The 27,845-nt window shown below is 36.1% G+C and overlaps 1 protein-coding gene across 2 annotated transcripts in view; it reads left to right on the plus strand.

Moving 5' to 3' along the window:
- Positions 1–12,649: 12,649 nt before the first annotated feature.
- Positions 12,650–27,845, plus strand: part of odad2 (outer dynein arm docking complex subunit 2) — a 78,432-nt gene continuing 63,236 nt past the window's right edge. Inside the window, exons 1-7 of one of the 2 annotated variants that reach the window (XM_066717900.1) lie at positions 12,650–12,699; positions 14,214–14,464; positions 15,278–15,435; positions 16,027–16,225; positions 16,391–16,497; positions 17,115–17,251; positions 20,474–20,590. In XM_066717900.1, coding sequence (XP_066573997.1) covers positions 14,241–14,464; positions 15,278–15,435; positions 16,027–16,225; positions 16,391–16,497; positions 17,115–17,251; positions 20,474–20,590 — 942 coding nt within the window. In that variant the 5' untranslated portion in view covers positions 12,650–12,699; positions 14,214–14,240. Of the gene's footprint in view, positions 12,700–14,202; positions 14,465–15,277; positions 15,436–16,026; positions 16,226–16,390; positions 16,498–17,114; positions 17,252–20,473; positions 20,591–27,845 lie in introns of both variants that reach the window. The other variant, XM_066717907.1, reaches the window with a different exon arrangement.

Below are 27,845 nucleotides of genomic sequence, written 5' to 3' on the forward strand. Positions count from 1 at the left end.
CCTCAGATTTTAATTAGAATTAAGAGTGATGAGGGAATAATACAGGACAGCACCAGCCTCAGTTGCTGGTCTATCATGTTTAATATGAATTTAGGGAGATCATAGTTTATGCCTAGGTATAAGCTTCCATAAACTATCAAGATTAGTGACCCATGTGGAACGCAAAGGAATATTTCTTCCCGCTGCCTTGAACAAAGAGAAACCCAAGTCCTGGGAAATTCCAGTAGGTGTCAGATACAAATTCTAAATTAATGTGATTTTTTCTCCATTCCCTGAAATTATTCCAGTTATGTTGTGAGAGTGTTAATCCCCTTACTGGCAGTTTTCCATCTCAGATGAATGATGCGTAATGGGCCATATCATTATAGGCAACACTTAAGTTTACAGTACTGGCTTGTAATTCCAATAACAATAGATTTTTATTCATTTTGCATTGATTTATTATGTTAAATTGGTTTTTGATGCAAACTATTAGTATCCTCTGGATAAAAAAAACGTTCTCTGTAATATATCCATGTAAAGTGATTCAAATACTGTGAAACAATCTGACTTATTCCCTTACATCAAGGCAGTATCGGGCACAAACCAAACCTTAAAATAATTCTTCTTTGTCTGAAGGTTTGTTGTTACCCCTCAGGGCCGTCACAGCTGAGCACTGTGCTCTAAAAACATGCCCATATTTAAACATATTCTCAATAACAGAATCAGTCTGGCCGGCCTCAAAAATAAATAAATAAAAGACCATGCCTCTTGCTGAAAGGCTTCAGTATAGTTTCAAACAGTCCTGAAAGCTGTAAAGTACTGAAAATAAATTAATTCTGGTAAGAACTGTTGCATCAGCCTCCTTCAATGTTTTATACACATAAAAACGAAGAAGACAGAAACATATGTTCCCAGATTAAGTTTCTCTCCGAATGCCACGGACAATCATGGGCTGCTGGAAAGTAGTGCTGGTGGCTTTTGAGAGGGAAGTCTTTCTTCTCCATGAGCCAGGGCTCAATCAAAGAAATTAAATGCAATTTCACTGATGGAGGTGCCATACTGCTGAATTAATGCTGAATTGAAAGCCTGCCTGATCTGGGTGCATTGCAGGTTGTTCGGCTCTCTTTCAGAGAATTATAGACCTATTCAAATAAATCCCAATATAGGTCAATAAACCTCTGGTGTGCCAAAATTCACGGCCTGATTTAGAAAAACAAATCTTCTCTTCCTTTACCTGTTCCCTAGAACAGCATTAATATGCACTGCATGGTGCTTTGGTTTCTTCTCTTATGAAAACTAATTCATAAGAGCCCTGACTTGAGACATCAAAGAAGTGCCACAGTGCCTGTATAAAAGTCTATAATGCAGTGTTTAAGGAATTAAATTTTGTTTGTGTTGAACTTTTATAGCGTTTAAAGAGAGCTGAGTTCTGGTTGGTTAAAATTTTAAAAGGTAATTCCTGTCAGACTTTCCCTTGATTGTTTTCATATTAATTCTCATTGTAACTTATTATACAAATAAAAAAGCATTTGTAACCATAAGGCATCAAGAAAACATGCTCAGGAAACGTGTAGAAATTTTGTAAAGCGATTGGTAGAACATCAACTTAACAGTGTCATAGAGGATATGTTGTTTGTTTGATGCATTAAGGAAAACCTCATATAAAACGTTTCGATATTCCAAGCATTTTTATTTTATTTAACTGTATTATGGTATCATGGTTACAGTGGCTCTAATAACTATTCACCCCCATTTGACTTTTCTGTGTTACAACATGAAATCATGGATTTAATCAGGAGTGTTTGCCACTGATCAACACAGAAAATGTCCATTATGTCAAAGTGAAAAATAAAATCTGCAAATTGTTCTACATTAATTACAAATACAAAACAGAAAAAAATTGAATGCATAAGTAATCACCCCCTGTGTCACATGATTTCAGGTTAAATATAGCTGTCTCTGGGAGGTTAGAACAATTTCAAACAAAAACTACATCATGAAGAAAAAAGAACATTCAATGCAAATCCGGAATAAGGTTTTTCAAAAGCACCAATCAGGGGTAGGATATAAGAACATATCCAAGGCATTGAATATCCCCTAGAGCACCATAAAGTCCATTATTAAGAAATGGGGAGAATATGGCACAACTGTGAATCTGCCTAGATCAGGCCATCCTCAAAAACATAGTATCCGGGCTAGAAGGGCACTAGTCAGTGAGGCCACCAAGAGGCCTATGGCAACTCTAAAGGAATTACCATCTTTCATAGCTGAGCTGGGAGACACTGTGAATACTGCAACAATAGCCTGGGTGCTTCACAAATGTGGCCTCTATGGGAGAGTGGCAAAACAAAAGCCATTGTACAAAAAAATCACATCAAATCTCGACTAGAGTTGCCAGAAGGCATGTGAGAGACTCTGAGACCAAATGAAGGAAGATTCCATGGTCTGATGAGACCAAAATAGAGTTTTCTGGAATCAAAGTATAGAGAAATCCTGGAAGAAAACCTGTTGAAGTCTGCAAGAGACCTGGGAATTGGGAGAAGATTCATCTTCCAACAGGACAATGACCCCAAACATACAGCCAAAGACACACTGGAATGACTTAAAAAAAGGTAAATGTCCTGGAGTGGCCCAGTCAAAGCCCAAACCTCAAACCAATTTAGAATATGTGGAAAATTGAGTTGAAAATTGCTGTCCACCAAAGGTACCCATCCAAAGAACAATCGGCAAAAATGCCTGTGTCCAGATGTGCAAAGCTGGTACAGACGTACAGTGAGGGAAAAAAGTATTTGATCCCCTGCTGATTTTGTACGTTTGCCCACTGACAAAGAAATGATCAGTCTATAATTTTAATGGCAGGTGTGTTTTAACAGTGAAAGACAGAATAACAACAACAAAATCCAGAAAAATTTATTTCAAAAAAGTTGTACATTGATTTGCATGTTAATGAGTGAAATAAGTATTTGATCCCCTATCAATCAGCAAGATTTCTGGCTCCCAGGTGTCTTTTATATAGGTAATGAGCTGAGATTAGGAGCACTCTCTCTTTTTGAAATGTGTTTTTCTGGATTTTTTTGTTGTTATTCTGTCTCTCACTGTTAAAATACACCTACCATTAAAATTATAGACTGATCATATCTTTGTCAGTGGGCAAACGTACAAAATCAGCAGGGGATCAAATACTTTTTTTCCCTCACTGTATAAGGACATAAAGTTTTCAAACCAGAGGAGGCTATTCGACCCATCGTGCTCGTTGGGTGTCCATTTAATTACTAAGTGATCCAAGGATCACGTCCAGTCTATTTTTGAATGTTCACAAAATGTCGGCTTAAACCACATCGCTGGGGAGTTTGTTCCAGATTGTGGTGACTCTCTGTGTCTCCTGTTTTCCGTCTTGAATGCCTTGAAGCCCAATTTTCATTTGTGTCCCCGGGTCTGTGTGTCCCTGCTGATCTGGAAAAGCTCCTCTGGTTTGATGTGGTCGATGCCTTTCATGATTTTGAAAACTTGAATCAAGTCCCCACGTAGTCTCCTCTGTTCCAGGGTGAAAAGGTTCAGTTCCTCAGTCTCTCAGTAGGACATTCCCTTCAGACCTGGAATAAGTCTGGTTGCTCTCCTCTGAACTGCCTCTAGAGCAGCGATATCTTTCTTGAAGTGTGGAGCCCAGAACTGTACACAGTATCCAGATGAGCTCTAACTAGTGCATTGTACAGTCTGAACATCACTGCCCTTGTTCTCAATTCTACACTTTTGACAATAATGTTTGCCTTTTTTATTGCTTCCCCAAATTGTTTGGATGGGGAAAGTGAGGGATCCACATAAGTCCACATATAGTAAGCATTCAATGAATGCATTTTGTAAGTCTAATGTTTTAGTTTTGGTAATGTGTACATTACCTAGTTGTTCTTTGTGCATGTATGTTATTTTTCCATGTTTAAAGTAAGTTTAATTTAGTTTAAAATATGATTGATCAGATTTTGTCCTGGATATATTAAATTATATTTTTAATTATTTTTCCAGAATAGAACCCATCACTTGAGAATTGTATTTAACTTTTATGAAATGAATACCACACTTAAAATGTATAAGAATTACAAAAAAATAAATCATATATAAAAAATTTAGAGTGGGTATCCTTGACCATTTTTTTTAACTCTCTAGCTAATTAACTGCATATTACCTCATGTCTAAATGTTTGAAATCTTCAGGGCTTGTTACCTTGAGCTGTATTATTCAATTATAGTATTTTAGAAAGTAAAAATGATCCAATTCATTAAAGAATCTTCATAATGCTTCTCACCTTCCTACCCACGAATGAGAGAAAACACACAAACACACACATGGCTACAGCACAATATGCACTGCATATCAAAGTGTAGACAACAGTGACGTACCGCTGTGTGGAGACATTACAGACATCATGCAATCGGTGTAAAGTTCAGGTAGAAGGTTTCGTTATAATGAAAATTACTTTGACATCTCAAGAGTAAAACCAGTGTACGAAGCTGAAGCCGTGAATACACACTGACTATGTAATAGCAACAAAAAAACTTCCACCTGTATTTTCTTAAACTTTTGTTCAGTACTCCCAAATGGCTTGTCGGCCTCTGTGTACCAGTACTAATTATTCAGACAAGAGTCTTAATGTTTAATGTTAAAAGTCTGACTGCTCTGTTGCCGTATGAAAATTGTGATGCTCTAAAGTAATACAGTTGTTTAATTAAAGTCAAATGTATGTAATTCTGTGGACTGATGTGCTAGGCATTGTGCTTTTAGGATGAATACATTCCAAATGCATGATCACGCTTTTGAAACATGAAAGTTGAAAACCAGCATGGTTCGAGAGACTGGAATCATTACTGTTTTTGTTATTCAATTAACGCTTTCAAAAGGTAGTACGATTGAATTAATAATATATATTAAACTAAATGACTCCCCAAAAACTTACAACTACAGCTAAACTTAGTACTTCCTTCCTGAGGAGCTTGTTGTCCCTTCCAGCCACAGTGAGAATGTAACAGTCCCTTCCTTTTTCAATTATCTCCTGAACTTCATCAGATCCAGTTTTGTTGGTTTTATTTAATTCTTTGCTGCCTTCGTTAGTGAGTTTTGTTTTTGATGCATTCCATCAACTTTCCCACAGAAACCAGGTGCTGAGAATGCTCTTGTGTTGTGTTGCGGCACTGCAGGACCTTGTTCTGTGTGCAGTTACAAGTCTCCCTCCTCCCTGATTAGGTAAGGCAGTTGTATTTTCTTTCCCACTTGAATGTTTGTTTGTTTTCATACAACCAATGAGAGTGTCCCCTGTACTGGAGTTGTGAATGTACACTAAACGAAGAAATTGAAATGTGAAAAATAACAGAAGACACAGGGGGGTATTAAGTAGCTGTCACAATGATGTCAGTGTGCATGCCAGAAATACAACACATTGTAAGCCTATTCAGAATAAAATGAGAATAATTTTCTGAAATATGGCCCATATTTTTCCAAAGATGTATCATGCTTTCGTTCTCAATGTTCTCATTCATAGGGTTCACACCATGTATTTATTTATCTTACAGCAAGTGATTTTTGTGAGCTTTTTAATTATCTAAAGAACTCATAATCAACAAGTGTTTATGTCTAATGCTGCAGATAACCTTTCACCATTGTTTCAACACAACATCGTTCTGGATTGCAAATGCATGCAATGCAAGGTGTGTTTGTGTTGTCTGCCCTGTGTAGTGCAAAACAAGAAAAGATACTTCGTCTGTAAATTTGCTTAGACCCCAAATGTTCATTTTGTCAATCTCATACTGGAAAGTCAAAATTAGAATCAGGGGAGGTTGTTTCATCCATAGTTCAAGACTTGCTCTAAACTTTTCACCAATTCTGAAAATATGACCCATTCTATGATTCTAGTGGCGTGGTATATTTTTAAAGGAATTTTTGTTGTTCTTTTTATTACTAACAGTCATGGGAATCATTGTAAATAAGTACAGATGTGTGCTGCTTGGTGTACAGAGCATTTTTATTAGAAGCATACAAAATTTACTTCTACACAGAATAGCTTTTTTATTTTTTATTTAATAGGGAAGCAATGCACATGGTTGGAGGTTTTATAATTTGCATGTATCACAGATGGGGATTTTTATATTTGTTTTCATTTAGAGGCTTTTTATTTTGAACACTATACTGTGACTATATCAAAGACATGTTTTTCACTTGCATTTTACGAGTCCTGTTTCTTATCTGCCTTATACTGGCCTGCCACCAGTGGACACAGACAGGACCTCTTTCACAACTTCAGTGTGATCCTAACAGGCGATGGAAACAAGGCTTTTGCTCAATGGTGGCAGGCCAGCTCATGGAAAGAGAGGAATGTCCCACTCAAATTTAAACAGACACATTGAAATTAACCACACAAAAAAAATCCCCTCCCCCCCGCTCTTTCACAGGCGGTGTTCGGTACTCTGATGCTGTTTTGACATTGTGCCGTTTCCTTCTAACAGAATGGTGGCAGGATTCTGGAATGGTCATTCACAGCACCTTATTGTTTCCAGCTGATTGTCCTTTCAGTTAAGACACGCTGGGAACCAAAATGAACAATGGGTGTTTTTAAAAGAGACACGTCTGGTTTTATTGGGGAAAAATAACAAGAGACGGCATGATTTGGTAATGGGTCGTGTCCCTTTTCAAGGTGATGTAATCCCCAATGAAGAGCTATCAGCAGGGCAATGGTGGTGTGCGCTATGCAGACTAGACAGTTCTTCATATTGTGTGCTATGCCGTGTGCTTGGAAGGTATGGGGTGCTTTGAAGGGGCTAGGCTTATGCATGACAGCTGTCCAATTCAAAGTGACTCATGAACAGAACCAAATGCACAGTGAATTCAATTGAATTTGCGTATGAAATCAAAATCACTGGGAAACAAAACTGTTCATAGACTATTAGTGTAAGAAATTATCAACGCAGAAGTGAAGGGTGTCCCACTATTTCTTCTCTAAGCAGGCATTGCTAATAGCTTATAGTATTTTAGGTGTTTTGGGAGCACATGGTGAGGCTCTGGTTTGGCTGGAAATCTGTCTTTAAAACAGTGATATAATGAGTGATCCTTAGCAGCTTCCTTCAGACAGAGTCCACAGCCAGCAGACATAGAAGCCTTTATGAGCTGATTCGACATGGGCCTGCAGAGATGGGATGTTCTGGCAGTGCTTCAACGTCACAGTACTGAGAGGGACACACGTGTCAAGATCAAAATAAAACAAAAGCTCTCCAAAAAGAGCTGTGTATTTGGCTGGCACATGGTGCTATGATTATTCCTGTGCTCCTTGTGGTCAGGCTACACGGCTCTGTCCCAAGGCTTTGGCTTTTCAAGTACTCCCCTCACAGTTGGGGGCTTTTAATTTCTGCATGTGCTAAGAAGAAATGAAACATTTGGTTTCTGTTTTTCTTACAATGACTAACAGTCCTTCAAATCCGTAATGATTGGAAGAACTGAAAAGAACTTGTTAAAGTGTGGATAACTTGATTGTACTTTTGATCAATTTGCAATGTCCTGTTGTAACTTGGCTTTCTGACAACACCTGTGAAGCTACGCTCATGAAGGTGATCACTCTATATAAAAAGCATCAATGTGTGCTGTGACAGGCATCCCCACAACAGCCCAGAATGCATTGTGTGTTCTGTGTTGCACCATGTACACTGAGAAGCCTGTGGATGAATAAAGTAAAGTCAGAAAAATGGCCAAGTACATACTTTTACCTTTTCAGATCATGCATAATAACAATAATATTAGAAATAATACTTGTATATGTATACAATGTTTATATACATTACAAACATTATTATTATGTTTTTATTTAAACATGTTGAGTGACTTCTAAATAGTAGAACCAGCTGCTATCTCCAGGCAGGATATGTGAGCCAAATGGACTGCAGAAATAGCCAGAGCTGTTGAATTACAGGGGTAACGTCTGTGACTTTTGTGTGAGCTGGAGATTGAGGGCCAGATCCACCTAATGTGAACCTGCCAGATAACATGCCTCATTTACTCTTGAGACAGTCTAACTCAAGGTTCTGTGTACTTCAAGCATGTTTTCCAGCTATGGGGGGGAGGGGGAAATTGGAGACATTTTGTAATATATGAAGTGGATTAAAGCATACAAATAATACCCTTGTCTTGCTCCATTGTGTGCATTCTTAGTGATATGAGAATTCAGATGTATAAATATTGCCTGAGTAAGAAAACTTGGAAAGTGTTTTCATACATTATAGCATGAAGGTCTTTCATTGTTTTCCCCCAAATCCATACATCCATAAATCATTTTTTAATTTTATTTCTTATTTCTATATTTGACAAGCAATAATCTGCTCCAAAGAAAGCACTGGCACTAACAACTTGAAAATATACATAGTATAGCAAGCCCATAATTGCTGGTTTGCATCTCTGTGAAGCCCCAGTAATGATATTCATTGTTACTTAGAAAAGATTTTCAACAGTATCTGATTTTGTTTTCTTAAAAAACAGACAAAAATGTTAAGTATAGAAACCGCATATTATTGTTAGCTCTTTTATAGTAACCTTTTTGCCCTATAAGAGCCATTTCTATTGCTGTTCAAATATAAACAGTTTTTAGATGGTTTTGATTTTCGTTTTGGATTTCTGTCATGTAAAAACAGGTTGTTTTCATTCACTGGGGCCACGCTCTATTTTCCTTTTTACTCTGATTTTACCAGACACTTAAATTATAACACACTATAGTGTTGACCCATTTTACAAGTCCCTTAGTTGTACCAAAAATGTATAATAGATAAAGCACACACTATCTGCTGAGACATGAATAATATTTGGATTCAGTTTAGACTACAAAAATGGAATAGTGATCTAAACAGAAATATAATTTGAAAAGTATTAACCTAATACCTAATTTAATTACATGAAAACCTGCAGATAAAATAAACAAAATCTATGGATTTGTAATAGTGTCAAGTTCCTTAAAAATACTCTTCGTGTTTACATGGCACTGATTTGCATTTTGGTGGTGATGAATGGAAAATATCTTGTGCTGCAGCACTGTGGAACATTTCTGGAGACAGCACCTTATTCCATTTACTGTTTGGGTGGAAAATGTTTAGTAAAAAAGCAAAACAAAACAAAATACATTTCTGCCTCATTTCATCATCAGAATGGAAAAAGGGCTCACAGGGAGCTGAAGAATCCTCTGCAGAGGCGGATGAAGACTGAAGGTTGTAATGTAAATATAAATGTTTTGGCATACGCTTCATAAAATACATCACCGAATTAACCGGGATAGCAAAAGAGCTCAAATCAATTCAAGTGACACTAAGAAGTCAATGGAATAGAGTGGGGAAACCATTTTCACATTAATCTTAGCCTCTTTTTTTTGCTGTGCTGCTTGTTTTCCAAGAATCCCAGTTTATTACTCTTCAAGATGCATTGTCTGTTAGTGGCAGGTAAATTAATGTACCCTAGCCATTTAGTGGTAGTTCCAAGATTTTCAGACATTGAGAACATTTCTTTAAAGAAATCCATATCTAATTTAAACAATTAACCAAAGAAACTGCCCTGAATCATGTCATGAAAAGTCATTTTGGAAACCAGGAGATGCTCCAAAACCTGTATTTTTTCTTTTTTTTTTTACAAACTTCCATTAACCTACCTTTCCCACAAACAGTAGACACACTGCTTTTCCCATGAGTTTATCACTCTGTGCACTAACTGTTTGAACAGTCAATACAATTCTGTATAATATTTTTTAATTAATAAATATTGCATAATGTATATTTAATATAAATCAATGTCTTTTGAGCCAAAATGTGATAGTTGTTCAGCAGTATCCTGAGAGAAGGGTTATACTGCACAATGAAGTGAAGTATCCTAAAATATCCTTAGAATAAGCCATATGAGTGCTAATCAAGTCTCAATCAGACGTCAGTTTTACTGTCGGTATTGTTTTTCATTAAATTGCTCTACAACATACATCATTATTGTACTGTGTCATAAATCTATATTGTAAAGAACTTCAAAGCCAAAGGTGACACATTTAGAGGGGATCATCTTGGTACCTCGGAGCTGTCTGGTTGATTATGATAACAATTATATATGGATGTTCAGTTGAATTATGTTTATGGGTTATTATAGTGTTAGATTTTTTGAGTTCTCACAACAATGTTCATAGTGCATGCATGTTCTCATTTAGATCAATAATAAGGATCCTGCAAGAGAACAATATGCAGATGCAGATTTTAATGCATGACTACATGAAAAGTACCAAATGTGTTGATATTAAACACTCAGAATATTTAATATTCTTCCTGTTTTACATGTTGGAAGAAATATTAGGAGTATGTCTTTTTATCATGAAACAACATACAGGATAGAAAAGCTATTGTATATAATTGGAGAGTGCCAGTTCATCTCTGAGACTCTTTAATTTAAATGTATCCACAGTGTTTAATGTTTTGACTGGACTTCTGGGGTATTTCCAGTCACTCTGGCTGCATTTCTAGTTTAACCTAATGTTTTCAAATGCCTCTCTATTCAAGCTGGTCTACTGCATTGGAAATATTTATACTACATGTCAAATTCAAATACATACATATTACTTTAATTACAACCGTTGCTTTACAAAATGAAAAGCAAATAAGATATTATGAATTAAAGTTTCTGTTAGTGTTTCACAAGTTTTATTCCAAGTGCATTAATTAATTAAGATCCAGTATATGAAGTATGTCTACTGTAAATTGTCTTATACCATCTAAATGTCTTCTTTCTTTCATTCCAAAATAAATATTTACACATATTTTAGGAATCTCAACCAAATGTCCTCTAATTATTACACTACATTTGTAACAGTGAAATAAAACAATAGAATAATGAATGGAAAGAGGGAAATAACAGCTTAGGTTTATGTTTATTATAATTTTTGCAAGCCAAGGGCTAAATATATCAAGAATAATTGCAGGTACTTTCACTGAAAATCATATTTGTTTATGTTCTGAGTAAGCTGTATGGGCCAGGCCAAACCAGCTTGTTCTATTTAGCAGAATTAAAACGCAATTCGAGCTGCAATTGAAAGTATGCACCATCGTACGTAACCCATACATACATATTTTATTAACAGATCACACACACAGACTAGAGTAGCATCTCACAAAGTCATTGTCCTGCAACACCTGCACACTTTTCCATGGACAATTCCTAATTTAGAGTCCCTACTTCCAAACTACATACATTAAAGGGAAACCATAAATAGTTTCTGAAACAACAACAACATTGTGAATGTTATGTCTGATTCCAAGGATGAGCTACTGTTTTCCACTAGAGAGTTTAAGATGAATGATTTACATGGCATGTTGCATAGTTCATTCAAAGCAAAGTCACAATATCTCTTCAGCTGCGATAAAGAATAATTCCACCTGCTGTGTTGGATGGGCAGAAATAACATAATTTCAAAGGCTGACTTTTGAATCATAGGCCAACAGGGAGAGTGAAGCAATAGAAACTAGAGATCTAGGAAATAGGTAGTTTTATTGGCCATGGAATACATGTGTTGTCATTCCAGTTAGTCATAAGATACCATGGGCAGTTGCCAAACAATGAGAAACACTGTTGATTTGCACAAATTGTGCAATTCATTCTGCCAAGATAAAAGGAGTTTATTCAAATCGTATGAAAACATGTCTGTCCTGAAGCCATAAATCATGGTCTCGTCGAACGCTTGCTTGAACACTAAAAAATTAGGTTACCTTTATATCTAGGTTCGCTTCATTTAGCGTCAGTGTTAGCTACTAATCCAGCTGCATGCCTGACTGGAAACCATCGCATGCACACACACTATATATTTTCAAAGTGAAGCAGATCAATTTCCAGATTCTAAATCAAGGTTTAAAGAAGTCAATTATTTTTGTCTCTATTTTCATTGATATGGAGAGAAAATGTGCAATTCAATCCACTGAGTTAAATAGATTGATTATTGTTTACCTGCGAGGAACGTAGAAGCACAGCAATATGAATAATAAAGTATTCAACAGGAAACGCTTATATATACTTGGATAAAACATCCCCTATTTTTATGTAGCCTGCTTCATTACTTCAGAAGAATGCAGCACACATAGGGAGACTTCAGACATAACAGTAAAACAAACCCACTAATGCATTGTTCTGCAGGAAGGTTGTATTGTGTTCCTGTTATGATAAATATGAGAACCAGTTTTCTCTATTATTACTGAGTAGTAATATGTTTTAGGGTAGAATAGTAATTTGATTGGTGATTTTATTTTCATGGGAATAAACCCCCCCCCATTAATTTTAATTATGGTTGTCTTTCACCTACTGGTACAACTTTACATGAACACACACTCATATGTAATCTTGATGTACCTCCTAATTTGGTATTGGTGTATGTAATCAAATCATGTGCTTGTATACAGGATTTCAATACAAATGAATAGAATAAAACCCTGTGTAGATGTGTGCATACTAAAGTTTAAATCTAGACAGACACAAGTACAGGAATTATAGTCTCTCAGTAGCAGTGCACTGTATTTCCCTACAAGACAAATCTAAATGCCAGCTCCGTCCACCTAGTATTTTGACCCCGCCAGGCATTCGTTGTTTGTGATTATCCTAGCAACATAAACCTCGCTCTTACTGCGCCTGCGTGTTTCCAAGGTAACAACTGAAGACAAGCCAGTGCTGGACGCAGCTCGACAGGTAAGACTAAAGAAAACAAACCATACTGTTTAAATAAAGCGAAATAGTACATGAAGACTAGTTTTCTATTTGTGATTGTATTCGTCTGTAATGAGATCAACAAGTGAAGGCAGAAATTATACTGTTTCTGCGACTATTCCTCCGCTACTTTATTACTTTTCCACAATTTATTATGTCATTCAAATACCGTAGTAGAAATATTCCGTGGAAAACGTTTTGTTCGCTATGTTATTTTTTTAATATAATAATTCTAGACTATATATTATTTATGAAGTTTTAACAACTATGCTGCCATGCTGTGCATAATAAATGACACGTTGGATGACGTTTTCTCTGGCCAATTACATGACTTCAGGAAACTAAAGACAGTGATTGTTTGCAATCACTCAGTATAGTTCAAGCTGGAAGGTAATGGGACAATTCTTGTGAGAATCTGCTTGTGCTCAGGGCAGTTTCAGTTAATCTTTATTGTCTCTGCAGGGCAGTTTGTGTGCAGTCTAAAAAGTATACACAAAACATAAATACAATACATAAGTGCATGAATGCATAAAATGGGCACTGACAGACCCAAACAAGTATGGAAAGAAGCAATGTCCCCTATTAATGTAATTTTGTCCACTACAATCTATATACATAAATAACTTCAAGGATGTTACTGTTACTGTTACTGAAAATACTGTTGTTTTAAATGAACTGAATGTATAGCCATTGGAGTAAATGAGTGTTAGCCTTTGGAAGTTCTGATAAGAGGTACCATGTATCGATGACCTGAACGAAGCAATATAACATCTGATTGGAGTGGATGTAAAGGGTCACCCAGGATGGTAAGTATGAGACTCAAATAACTGAGTTAAACACCGTTGTTGCATTCCTGTAATATCTGAACCATATTAACCACTTTTGGGAACCAACAGATGCAAGTAAAAGTTAAAACAGATTCAATAAAAGATCTATAAAAGAGAGTCACAATTGGTTGGTCAACATCAAAGTAGTGTAGCTTCCTTAATAAGTAAAGTCTCTGATGAGACAGTGACCAGCTATCCACTGGTATCTTCTAGCAGTATTTTAATGTTTAGGATTATTTTACTTGCCCAACTCCTGTATCCAGGCTGACTTCCAGTTAATAATAAAATGTGTATAGGATATGCATTCCTCTGATTAAACAGCAGCTACTACTGTGCCTCTTTGTATTATCCAGTTCTGTTTTATTGTATCACAGTATGGAATGTATCCATTGTATTTTAATTGAAAAGTAGCATGTACTTCATTTCAAACAGATTCCATTTACTTTTCTTTATCATTAAGGAATATTTTGACATGAATTATTGAACCAGGCTTTATAAGGGTAAGCTTATACGTGTGAGGTTAGAAAGTAATCAAATCAACAAACCCACAGTAAACAGACACCAAAAGCTCATCCTTGTTCAGTTTTGTATTGGTGTTTCCTTGTCCGTATTCTGGTTCAAGTCAGTATGCAAAATGAAACATATTTTTGATTGGGAGCATTTTTTTAGGAGTAAGACGAATCCACACTTAATGTCATGGGGGCTGCACTGACCAGAGCAGCACAGTGGACGACGGCTGGTTCTGGAACTGGCAAATTGGAACTCACCCCACTGAATGAGTCACTGCTGAAAGAAATAATTCGGTTTGTGGAAAACTTTAGTGCCAGGTATCCTCAAGAGGCGGCACTTGTGTTTAAGGAACCTCTTGAATGGACATCAACTTTAGATGTTTCACATTTTACAACGGACTATGATATCAGGTAATTTTAATTCTCAGGTTTAGTAAAAAAATATTATTTATGAAAATATACTCTGTACAGCTAGTTAACTACTTACGTATTGTTGTTTCCATTAAGTAATATATTTAATTTTCCTTTTGAAGGAATTGACAAATTCTGTATTATTATTATTATTACTATTATTACAAATTCATAACATTCAAACAATACCCTTTTGAAAAGCAATGGGAATTAGTAACCTTAACATTTATTTATTTATAACTGGAAAGTAAAAGTCATGATACATTTGTAAAATAATATAATGTTGTTAAAATAGATTTTTTTTTTTAATTAATATTTGGAATCTATCTATATATTCCTTAGCAAAGAGAAAAATAGCTGTATGGATTTAAAAATCTGTAAGTGATTAAGCGGTGACTTCTCAGTTTAGTACATTAAACATTAAGGAAAAAACATAGAAATGTATTTATTTTTCACTGATAAGAATAATACAAATTATACGTTTTGAGTAAATTTGAATCTTTTCCACTGTATGATGTGTAAGCATTAAAGTACAATTTAACAAAACAGTGGAAAATTGAAAAGCTGATATAACTGTTTTTCTCTTTTGGTGATTTCCAGTTGCAAGGAAAATTTCACACATCATATTTTCCAGAATCTATACTTACCCAGTGATGTGTCAAACGCATGGCTGATAAGTTGACATACCACGTAATACCACGGCTCACCAGTGTAAAGCCAAGAATTTTTAATTAAGTGTGTTATGTTCCTTTGAGGATTGTGTTAATTATTGATATACTGTTAAATCAGAATATTTGTAATTCTATTTTGCAGTGGATCTACAGTAAAATCAAGAGAAACAGGCAAAGATGGGAATCCTCTGCTTCACCTTTCTTCGTCATCCATAGCAGTGTCGAGCTTTAATCAGCTTTCCAAAGTCATACAGATGGCACAGGATAAAAAATTGAAGGAAGTCAGAGCGTGTCTTGAAGGTTAGTGTTCAGGCTACAACAGGACATAGAGACAGAGATCTGAAACTGAAGGCCAAATACTTCAGTTGTACAAACCGCATATGGTTTTCCCTCAACTTCACCCTTCACTTGGTTGTCATATTATGCATTTCTATTTGTCCTACAAATCTTCTGTTATTTTTCTTAGGTTTTGTTTTCACCCAGATTTCTAATGTCTGCTAAGTAATTACGCTATTCTTCTGAGGATAAACTGAAAAGAACAATGGCCATAGCCAGTCCGTACAGAGCAACACATTAAAAAGTACAGTACTGTGTAAAATGACACCCTTTTGTACGCTGCATGGTTTGCTCCAGATGTATTTAGTTTAGTCCTGGTGCACAGAAATTAATGTTTTTCTACTCTTTTAATGTAACTAACATACAAATATATTTTCTTTGGTAATGCAATTTGTAGTGTAAATGCATCCTGAAATATGTTTCTATTGCACATATAAAAAGTTCACTAAACAGCCACGGTCAAATTGCCGAACTTATGGAATAGTCTGTAATGAAGTAATATTTTGTTGTTGAAACAATACGAAAAAGACTATTGTGTTTATATTCCGTGTACAGCTAACAGAGATCCGGTTGCAAAAATTATTGGGCCGAGCTTTGCTACCATAGAAGGAGAAGACACTTCAGTGTTACGACTCGTGGAGAAAGTGAAACAGGATGATAAGGATAATGAGTCTGAAGTCAAGATGAAGGTCTTCCTCCTCATCCAGCAATTGGACATGCAGCTGCTAAATAACTCATTGAAACAAATTTCACAGTACGTGTCCTATTTGTATTCTGTAGCAAGCATGTATGGCTATTAAGAAATTCTGTTCAGATTCATTATGTTCAGTGATTTGAAGACCATGTTTCCAATTTTTAATTCTAAATTAGTGGCTAAGTAGTAAACTGCTTACATTAATGACTGAATTGATATTTACAGAGAGGTTCGACTCTCTCCAGCCGCAGTAAAGAATGATGTGGAATTGCTGAAACGCTTCTGTGGCGAAGGGGAGAAAAGGGTGTTGATGTCTATTGAATACACATCAGGTTTGAATTATTTTTTTTTGGTTTGAAAAAGTGATTGCTATTAGGGGTAATACTGGATATTTCAAAATATGAAATGTCTGTATTCAACTCTTAGAAACATGGAAGTCATTATGTATGTCAGATTGTAGTTTAGTAAAAGATTAATTATTTTTTCTCTCTCCTGCAGGGGCAGATTTACAGTACCATAACAATTTAGTGTTCCTATAAATGTGTACTATACCAAGTGATAAATGCATGTCTTTGAAAAATGTGTCCCCTATGCTAAGGGAAATCGAAACCTTCTATGCAAATAGTTACACTTGAGATATCATAATAATGTAATTTATAGTTGTGTCATGATAGGGTGTGTTTTCAAAAGATGATTTATAACTGTGTGAAATAAAGAATATAACCTCAGTTGTTTTCAGAACAGTATAATTCAGTGATCAGTCAAATTCTTAGGCAACTGTATTGGTACATACTCTGGCAGATTCTAAGTACTAGTACTTTCTTTTAATGTCTAGTAATTTTTAATATATTTTTTAACCAACTACTTTTGTAACAAACAAAAATTAAGCAGGAAGTGCAGATGAATTTCATAAGTATTAACATCACAATAAGTACTCTTTTTCTTTCAGACTATGAATTTTCAAATGGCTGTCGTACGCCACCATGGAGGCAAGTGCACGGAGAAATATGCTACCTTGTTATTAAACCATGTGACACAGAGCCCTTGTACATTACGTGTAGTACAACGGGAGTATTTCTTAATGGGGTGAGTAAGTTCTTCAGCATAGGTAATTGCTGCATTGTCTCAATAGGCGTTTTTACACTGCCATTTCTAATCCGGATCAAATGCATCGGTGCCATTTGATCAGGATCAGCTTTCAGCCGCCACAGGGGCCCTCGCATGCACACTAGTACGCAAGTCCAAGTACAACCAACGCACTTGCATATTTTTTCAACCAAAGCATTTAAAATAAATATACAAACATTTTTTGCAAACATAAAATAAGTTACTTTTCGCAGCCGAAATATTTTTAATAAAAATAATATTATGTATTTTTACCAACATAAAGTAACAAGCCTTTTAGTGTTAATATTAACAATATTTTATTTATAATAAAGGAAGTAGGGAAGGGTCTCTTATCTGTGCCACTGATGCACGTCTGCTTCCTGCCTTTAAAACAAATGCTGCCGCAATAGTTTGAAAGTCCAAACTTAATTATATATATTAAATTAGTCCTTCAGAACACAGAGCTATATTGAAAACTGTCTTTATCTCATTATGAATTATTCTAACAAGTAAAACCAATGCACGTTTACCTATTTTTTCACAACCAAAGCATTTAAAATAAAAATACAATTATATATTTTTGCTAACATAAAATAACAATCCATTTACTGTTTTTACAATATTTTTACAAAATGTTATTAATAATAAGGGAAGTAGGGAAGTGTTCTCCAATCTGCTCCACTGATGCGAAGAGTGTTTGTCTGCCCCGCTGCCTCTAAAATGAACACCACCGCAGTGCATGGCTTGAGACGGTCGATCTTTTACATTGCCGATGCATTTGATCCGGCTCTGTACCTTCTCCCTGAGAGGTACATTTGATCCGTGCGTTTATACTGCCATTTTTGAGCAAGATCAAATGCTACTGATGCATTTGATCTGGGTCAGAAATGGCAATGTAAAATTACAGTTTTTTATGTTTGTGTGTGTGTGTGTGTGTGTGTGCTTAAGCAACATTGTAAATATTATTTTAAGTTAATTTGTATGTACTAAGCAGAACACATATATTTACAATGAGCTATTAATAAAGTATACATCACTGTGTATTGTCAGCATATGTCAGAATGCATTCAAACTATAATTGTGAACTATTTGAATGCTCAACCCCTGCTTGATGTTACCAAAGCAACAATACTTAGACTTTGCATAGTCCTTAAAATATCTGTGTTAAAGTATTTTAGAATGGCTAATTATTAAAGCAGTCAGAAGTCCTAATGGGTTATAAGGATATATTTGTAAGTGCAAATTGGATTTAATCAGAAGCAGCATATTTGACATGTTTCAAAGCCCTCTGGGTCAACATCTGATGTGAACCTTATGCAGAAATGTGGCGACTTTTCAAGGAACTCAATCGTAATGAATTCACTGAAGTTTTACAGTTTTAATTAACTTTAATGAAAGATATATATATATATATATGTTCCAAAATATTAGGTAAGTGCAAATGAAAAGTTTACATATACTTGTAGAAGATGAATGCCTGGCTTGCAGTTACCAATTTAAAAACATTTTGAAATACATCAAATACCTAGTAATTTTTTAAGTTACAAAAATACTTTTTTGTGGTGCTTTATAAACTGCTTTTATTATATATATATATATATATATATATATATATATATATATATATATATATATATATATATATATATATATATAATACATACACACACATACACACACATATCCATTCATATACACATTATTGAATCTTGTACACTCCACTTACAAGGGGTTCTCAAAGTGCAATCAGTGGACCAGGGCGGTCGTTCAGGTGGTCCTCGGGCTGATTCAAATACAGGTTGATCTAGAAATAAGTGTTTACACTTTTTGTTTCAGACATGAATTCATATTTTACTTATGATATTACATTTTAAAATAAAGGTAGGTGAAGTTCCCTGATCAAATAAAAACACCATTTGCTAATTTCAATAAACAATATGTAATTTCTTACTGGCTAGAGTAAGCCTTTCCCATTTATGTTTGTGTAATATGCATAATTGTGCATAACTTGTATTTAGAGATAAGCAAATGTGTTTAGTCACGCGGGGTGGAGGGCTGGGTGGTCCTTGGGAATGTTTGCATCAGTGGAGTGGACTGTGGGCCACAAACATTTGAGAAACACTGCTTTAGACCCACTTTTGTAGAAAAATCCCATATGCCATAAGCTGTAATTCAGAATGTGGCTAGAAATATGGTTCCATTCCACCGACATGGGGACTACTTTCTCTCAATGGTTTCTTGATTGCAACAATCTACTTAAGCTGGAAATAAAAGTTCTCCATGTGAAACTTGCCAGTATTTCAGTAATACAACATCAATCACCGCTTTTCATGACCCAATAACTTTACTATCTCTTCAGTTAACAAGCTGATTTTATAAGGTCCTATAGACCTTAGTACTTTCTATCAAAATGTCTAAATGCCAGGGAGACTTATCTTTTACATACAATGTAAAGCAAAACGTAAAACTACACTTTATGCAATATCTCAAAGGCAAAATTGAAACGTCATCATACTTTACCATCTTTGTTTATTTGTATATTTGTTTAAAGCTTTAAATTAACTGCCTGCTAATCTATTAATCAATATAACTATCTTTAGAAGTCTAAACTAACAATGATTTTAATCAATACAATTTAGATTTAGATTTCTGTGATATAATACAATATAGGTGTCCAACTTTGAACAAATAATACAAAGAGTTATCTTATCAATGGTATAATAAACTAATGTAATGGAACAGACCTAAATAATACAGCGTACAGCCCATGGACTACTATATCTTGCCCAATTTTGTTTCCTCATATATTCTTAATTTGGAAAGACAAATACAGCTTTGACTCATCACTCCTGATAATGAGTGTGCACCCTTACTGACTGCCCAGTGAAATCAACATTCAAACCTGGGAGATGGTTTCATTGGAATGTCCTGAACTTCTCAGCCCTTGGTTTCTGATGGATTACTATACAGACTTCTTTTGCACATATTCATTATGGTTTGCAGTCTTCTTTCTTCATATGGTTTTATTGAAAGCAATGTTCAAAGTGGAAAGGGTAGCTGCTTTGTCATGATTTGCTGTGGCACAGTGATATTAATCAATCATGTCAAATCCTGTGTTTTCAATGTCTCGACATAAAATGTGTACTACATCAAGCAGTCCTTCTCTATAAAAGTATTAATTCTGTGTTTTTTTACATTTAGGGCAAGAAAAAGGATGATGGTGAAATTGACTATGAAAGAAAAAGTGATATATATAAAGATCTTGTAATACTCCTGAAAAACAAGTCCCGACATTTTGAAGAAAATATAAATAAGCAGGTATGTTGAAATATGGACTCATACTTTTACCCTCCTACTGTCTTTTCCTTTGTGATAAAACTGAATGATATCCACAAAGAATATAATTGGTCACCATCTGAAAATCTGTTGTAAGAGCTTTAGCTATCTAGGATCTAGGATTTGTATTGTTTACTGTATATTCCCTATACAAGCGTCTAAATTGAAATTTGTAAATTGCATTATGCTTTGAACTGTACTGTATGTATACACTTTGTATTGCTCTTATGTTTTGTAAGTCGCCCTGGATGCCCTGGCGTCTGCCAAGAAATAAATAAATACATAAATAATCATAATAATAATACTAATAATGGGGGAGGGGGGGGGTGTAATCGACAACCTTTACTGTGGTTTGTTGAGCCCAAGCTTATGACAGTATTAGAAGCTCCAATTTTCAGTACACAATGTACTGTTTGTGGCATGACTTGGAAGATTGTTGTCCATCAGTGCTCCCCAAGGAACTTGACAGAGCTTGGACAGTTTTATAAAGAGGAATGGTGAAATATTGGCAAATCTAGATGTGCAAAGTTGATATAGACCTATCCCAACAGACTCATTGCTGCCTAAGGTGCTTCCACCAAGTATTAACTCATGGCAATGGAGACTTTTTTTCATTTTTTTCTGTGTGTATATATATATATATATATATATATAGTGTATATATGTATGTGTGTGTATACACTCCCCTAAAGGATTATTAGGAACACCTGTTCAATTTCTCATTAATGCAATTATCTAACCAACCAATCACATGGCAGTTGCTTCAATGCATTTAGGGGTGTGGTCCTGGTCAAGACAATCTCCTGAACTCCAAACTGAATGTCTGAATGGGAAAGAAAGGTGATTTAAGCAATTTTGAGCGTGGCATGGTTGTTGGTGCCAGACGGGCCGGTCTGAGTATTTCACAATCTGCTCAGTTACTGGGATTTTCACGCACAACCATTTCTAGGGTTTACAAAGAATGGTGTGAAAAAGGAAAAACATCCAGTATGCGGCAGTCCTGTGGGCGAAAATGCCTTGTTGATGCTAGAGGTCAGAGGAGAATGGGCCGACTGATTCAAGCTGATAGAAGAGCAACTTTGATTGAAATAACCACTCGTTACAACCGAGGTATGCAGCAAAGCATTTGTGAAGCCACAACACGTACAACCTTGAGGCGGATGGGCTACAACAGCAGAAGACCCCACCGGGTACCACTCATCTCCACTACAAATAGGAAAAAGAGGCTACAATTTGCACAAGCTCACCAAAATTGGACAGTTGAAGACTGGAAAAATGTTGCCTGGTCTGATGAGTCTCGATTTCTGTTGAGACATTCAGATGGTAGAGTCAGAATTTGGCGTAAACAGAATGAGAACATGGATCCATCATGCCTTGTTACCACTGCAGGCTGGTGGTGGTGGTGTAATGGTGTGGGGGATGTTTTCTTGGCACACTTTAGGCCCCTTAGTGCCAATTGGGCATCGTTTAAATGCCACGGCCTACCTGAGCATTGTTTCTGACCATGTCCATCCCTTTATGACCACCATGTACCCATCCTCTGATGGCTACTTCCAGCAGGATAATGCACCATGTCACAAAGGTCGAATCATTTCAAATTGGTTTCTTGAACATGACAATGAGTTCACTGTACTAAACTGGCCCCCACAGTCACCAGATCTCAACCCAATAGAGCATCTTTGGGATGTGGTGGAACGGGAGCTTCGTGCCCTGGATGTGCATCCCACAAATCTCCATCAACTGCAAGATGCTATCCTATCAATATGGCCAACATTTCTAAAGAATGCTTTCAGCACCTTGTTGAATCAATGCCACGTAGAATTAAGGCAGTTCTGAAGGCGAAAGGGGGTCAAACACAGTATTAGTATGGTGTTCCTAATAATCCTTTAGGTGAGTGTATATAGATATATATAATCGAGCATCTGTGGGATGTGCTGTCCGATCCATGGAGGCCCCACCTCGCAACTTACAGGACTTAAAGGATCTGCTGCTAACGTCTTGGTGCCAGATACCACAGCACACCTTCAGGGGACTAGTGGAGTCCATGCCTCGTCGGGTCAGGGCTGTTTTGGCGGCAAAAGGGGGACCTACACAATATTAGGCAGGTGGTCATAATGTTATGGCTGATCGGTGTACATATATATATATATTATACAACCCCAATTCCAAAAAAGTTGTGACAGTATGGAAAATGCAAGAAAACAAACAAAAAGAGTCATCTGAAAATTCAATTCACCCTGTACTATATTGAAAACACATTATTAACACATTATTTGATGTTTTACTTTATGAATTTAATTTATTTTTGAGAATATACATTTATACACTCATTTCAAATCTGATGACTGCAACACACTCCAAAAAAGTTGGGACAGTTGACTGTTTACCACTGTGTAACATCACCTTTTCTTTTAAAAACACGTATTAAGCATTTGGGCACTGAAGACACCAATTGGTTAATTTTAGCAAGCGGAATTTTCCCCCATTCATCCATTATGCATTTCTTCAGCTGCGCAGCTGTACGGGGCCTTCGTTGCCTCATTTTGTGCTTCATAATGCGCCACACATTCTCATTTGGAGACAGGTCAGGACTGCAGGCAGGCCATGCTAGCACCCGCACTCTCTGCTTATGCAACCATGCACTTGTAATCTGGGCAGAATGTTTGATGTTGTCCTGCTGGAAAATGCAGGGATGTCCCTGGAAAAGACAACGTCTGGATGGCAGCATATGTTGCTCCAAAATGTGTACATATCTTTCTGCATTAATGGTGCCCTCACAGATGTGCAAGTTACCCATGCCATGGGCACTGACACACCTTAACTTGCATCTGTGGATGCAGCGGCGAATGGTGTTGACTGACAAAAGTTTACCAAAGTATTCCCGAGCTCATGTCAGGATATCCATTAAAGACTCATGACGGTTTTTAAGACAGTGACGTCTGAGGGATCGGAGATCACACGCATTCAGAAGTGGTTTTCAGCCTTGCCCTTTATGCACGAGCTTTGACCGCATTCCTTGAATCTTTTAATTATATTGTGCACTGTAGAAGGTGAAATCTGATTTGTCTTTGGGGAATGTTTTTCTCAAAGTGTTGGATTATTCGCTGACGCATCTGTTGGCAGATTGGCGAGCCTCGACCCATCCTTGCTCTTGAAGGACTAGGCCTTTTATGGAGGCTCCTTATATACTATGATAACACGATTGCCTCACCTGTTTTACATCACTTTCTTATTTCAACTTGTCACATCACTATTAGTCCTAAATTGCCCGTCCCAACTTTTTTGGAACATGTTGCATGCATCAATTTCAAAATAAACATTTACCTTAAAAAAACTATGCAGTTGATTAGGTAAAACATCAAATACCTTGTCTTTATACGTTTTTTGTCAAAGTACATTTACAAATCACTCCTCTTTGTTTTTATTAGCATTTTCCATAATGTCCCAAATTTTTTGGAATTGGGGTTGTGTGTGTGTATGTGTGTGTGTGTGTATATGTATATACACTCACCTAAAGGATTATTAGGAACACCTGTTCAATTTCTCATTAATGCAATTATCTAACCAACCAATCACATGGCAGTTGCTTCAATGCATTTAGGGGTGTGGTCCTGGTCAAGACAATCTCCTGAACTCCAAACTGAATGTCTGAATGGGAAAGAAAGGTGATTTAAGCAATTTTGAGCGTGGCATGGTTGTTGGTGCCAGACGGGCCGGTCTGAGTATTTCACAATCTGCTCAGTTACTGGGATTTTCACGCACAACCATTTCTAGGGTTTACAAAGAATGGTGTGAAAAGGGAAAAACATCCAGTATGCGGCAGTCCTGTGGGCGAAAATGCCTTGTTGATGCTAGAGGTCAGAGGAGAATGGGCCGACTGATTCAAGCTGATAGAAGAGCAACTTTGACTGAAATAACCACTCGTTACAACCGAGGTATGCAGCAAAGCATTTGTGAAGCCACAACACGTACAACCTTGAGGCGGATGGGCTACAACAGCAGAAGACCCCACCGGGTACCACTCATCTCCACTACAAATAGGAAAAAGAGGCTACAATTTGCACAAGCTCACCAAAATTGGACAGTTGAAGACTGGGAAAATGTTGCCTGGTCTGATGAGTCTCGATTTCTGTTGAGACATTCAGATGGTAGAGTCAGAATTTGGCGTAAACAGAATGAGAAACATGGATCCATCATGCCTTGTTACCACTGTGCAGGCTGGTGGTGGTGGTGTAATGGTGTGGGGGATGTTTTCTTGGGACACTTTAGGCCCCTTAGTGCCAATTGGGCATCGTTTAAATGCCACGGCCTACCTGAGCATTGTTTCTGACCATGTCCATCCCTTTATGACCACCATGTACCCATCCTCTGATGGCTACTTCCAGCAGGATAATGCACCATGTCACAAAGGTCGAATCATTTCAAATTGGTTTCTTGAACATGACAATGAGTTCACTGTACTAAACTGGCCCCCACAGTCACCAGATCTCAACCCAATAGAGCATCTTTGGGATGTGGTGGAACGGGAGCTTCGTGCCCTGGATGTGCATCCCACAAATCTCCATCAGCTGCAAGATGCTATCCTATCAATATGGGCCAACATTTCTAAAGAATGCTTTCAGCACCTTGTTGAATCAATGCCACATAGAATTAAGGCAGTTCTGAAGGCGAAAGGGGGTCAAACACAGTATTAGTATGGTGTTCCTAATAATCCTTTAGGTGAGTGTGTGTATATATATATATATATATATATATATATATACACACACATACATAGTTAGGTCCATAAATATTTGGACAGTGATACAATGGTCATCATTTTGGCTCTGTACGCCACCACAATGGATTTGAAAGGAAACAATTAATTTGAGAGTAGTTACATCCAAATTGGGTGAACGGGCTCAAAAGTAATAAAACTGGGGGGGTCCACATATACAAATGGGTGTAATTCCTACACTGTCCACCTAATTTGGCTTTAACTACCGTCAAATTAATTGTTTCCTTTCGAATCCATTGTGGTGGCGTTGGCGTACAGAGCCAAAATGATGACAATTGTGTCACTGTCCAAATATTTATGGACTTAACTATATACACCGTAAAACTTCCAATACTTGCCTGGTCTCAAATAGCAAACAGTCTCCAATAGTCACCGCGTTGATTTGCATAATCATGTAAAAAAAATCCGGTCTCCAATAAACACCAGGTTACGCGTCTTTCTTGTTTTCAGTAAATATATATACCGTATATTATATATGTATTGCTGTTAATTGCAGTGATTGAACTAACACAATACATTTAATGAAGTATGTTGATGATTTGGTTTAAAGCGTATTTCCACAGTTTTGTTGAAGTGCTTTTTGTTTATTTAGCGAGAGTTCACAGTATATTGAATCTTAGACTGCGAACAGAATTACCGGTATCTTGTTTTCAATCTAGTGTATAGTTCACCATATATTGAATGTGATTTGTTTGAATCTTTGGAAAGCAAATTATTTAAAAATAATTACAAAAATAAATAAATAAAAGTATGGCCTATTAGGCTACTTCTACAATTAAGCAATGTATCAGGCTCTTCTTGCCCTGCATGAGTCCGCAATGTCTTTTTATTTATGAATGTTTAATACAAACGTTGGTCTCCAATTGACGCTGGGGCTTCTTGCAGTTATTTGGAATAAACACCGGGGGTGTTTATTTGAAGTTTTACGGTATATATAATCTTAAAATTGTGGAGTATAGTGTATAGATAACTGGGGGAAAAAATTGAGAGAGCATGAAACAGGCACTGACACAAAAAAAAGTAGGGTGTACACTTTCTATAAGCACTGTATATTCCTAGTGAAGTGAAGTGACAGATTAACCAATCACCAGTTAATTGTTTCAGTCTGTTTAAAATAAACATTTTTGTAAAGTTAATACAGTTTTGGTAGTTAGTGACCTAGTACTATATTTGAAAGAAGCAAAACCGAACCTAACCTAAAAATGTAAGAACAAAAGTCCTTTGTATACACAGTTGAATTTATTTTTGTCATATTAATATCGCTCGTTTAAAAAAATAAAATGAAATATCAGTGTCCTTGTAGGCTTCATTAATATTTATTGTACTATAATTATACCCACATGTCTTACCATTTACACCACAAAAATATTTAACTAGCAAATTAAATGTCTTACAAATTAATAATACAGGATTTAAATCCAATAATATTGAGGAAGTCAATTGTCAGGAAGATGCCTTAGCAAAGTGTAATGATGCTCTGCTGTTTTTTGGTTTATCAGTTTATTATTATTATTATTATTATTAATAATAATAATAATAATAATAATAATAATAATCATATTATTTCTATTTTACACGTTATTTTTACATACAGAACCCCACTTATACAGCTGGGTTTTCACTGGAGCAATCTAGGTACCTTGCTCAAGGATACAAAGGCACCTGGGATTGAGCCCAGAGCCCTCCACTCAGGAGTCCAGAGCCCTGAACTATTGCAGTAGACCACCATATGATTTATGTTCTTAAATTAAAAGTACTGTGAAAGTATTTTCACTTAAGGTAAACATGTGCAATAACAAATACATTGTATATGCATTGTGAAAACAATTCCTGTAGGCAATAGCTTCCATTATATAGCCTAGTTGTTATTGTTTTTGTTGAACATATTGTTTTATTTTAGACCAATTTACTTTTCCTTGGAGAATCAATTGAAAAAGTTAACCTTTCTGACATTTTGATACGTCTCATTTCAACATGAACTAGGTAGAAGCTTAAAAATAATTTTCGCCATTTAGAGTAAACTAATCTCTTTGTAATTACCTCCAAATGTAATCTTTCCTTTCAAAGATGCTCTGAACTAAAAAGCTGACTCTTTATTCCACTATTTCAACACGTAATGTAACTCGCATGGTTCCAAATGAAGTGAAGGATGACAGCCAAAGACAACAAATTCATCTATGAACATATTAACACAACAATAACATTATTTCAGATGCACTGTCAAGAGCTAATTTAATTTGATCTTTTATTTAATGAAAGATCAGAAATAAGCATGCATATGTAATACTCAGTTTATTATTGTGAATATTAATTCAGTTTAATATATAACACAGAATAATTTCCCTAGATAACCTTCACCCAGATAAACAGAATCCCAAAATAATAACATGTTTTTCAGAGAGGCAAAATCAGATGTTTATTGCAAAGTAATTTCTAAAACATAAGCCATAAACTCCTTGC

The sequence above is a fragment of the Amia ocellicauda genome, chromosome 2 (assembly GCF_036373705.1).
Source record: "Amia ocellicauda isolate fAmiCal2 chromosome 2, fAmiCal2.hap1, whole genome shotgun sequence".
NCBI classification, from domain to species: domain Eukaryota; kingdom Metazoa; phylum Chordata; class Actinopteri; order Amiiformes; family Amiidae; genus Amia; species Amia ocellicauda.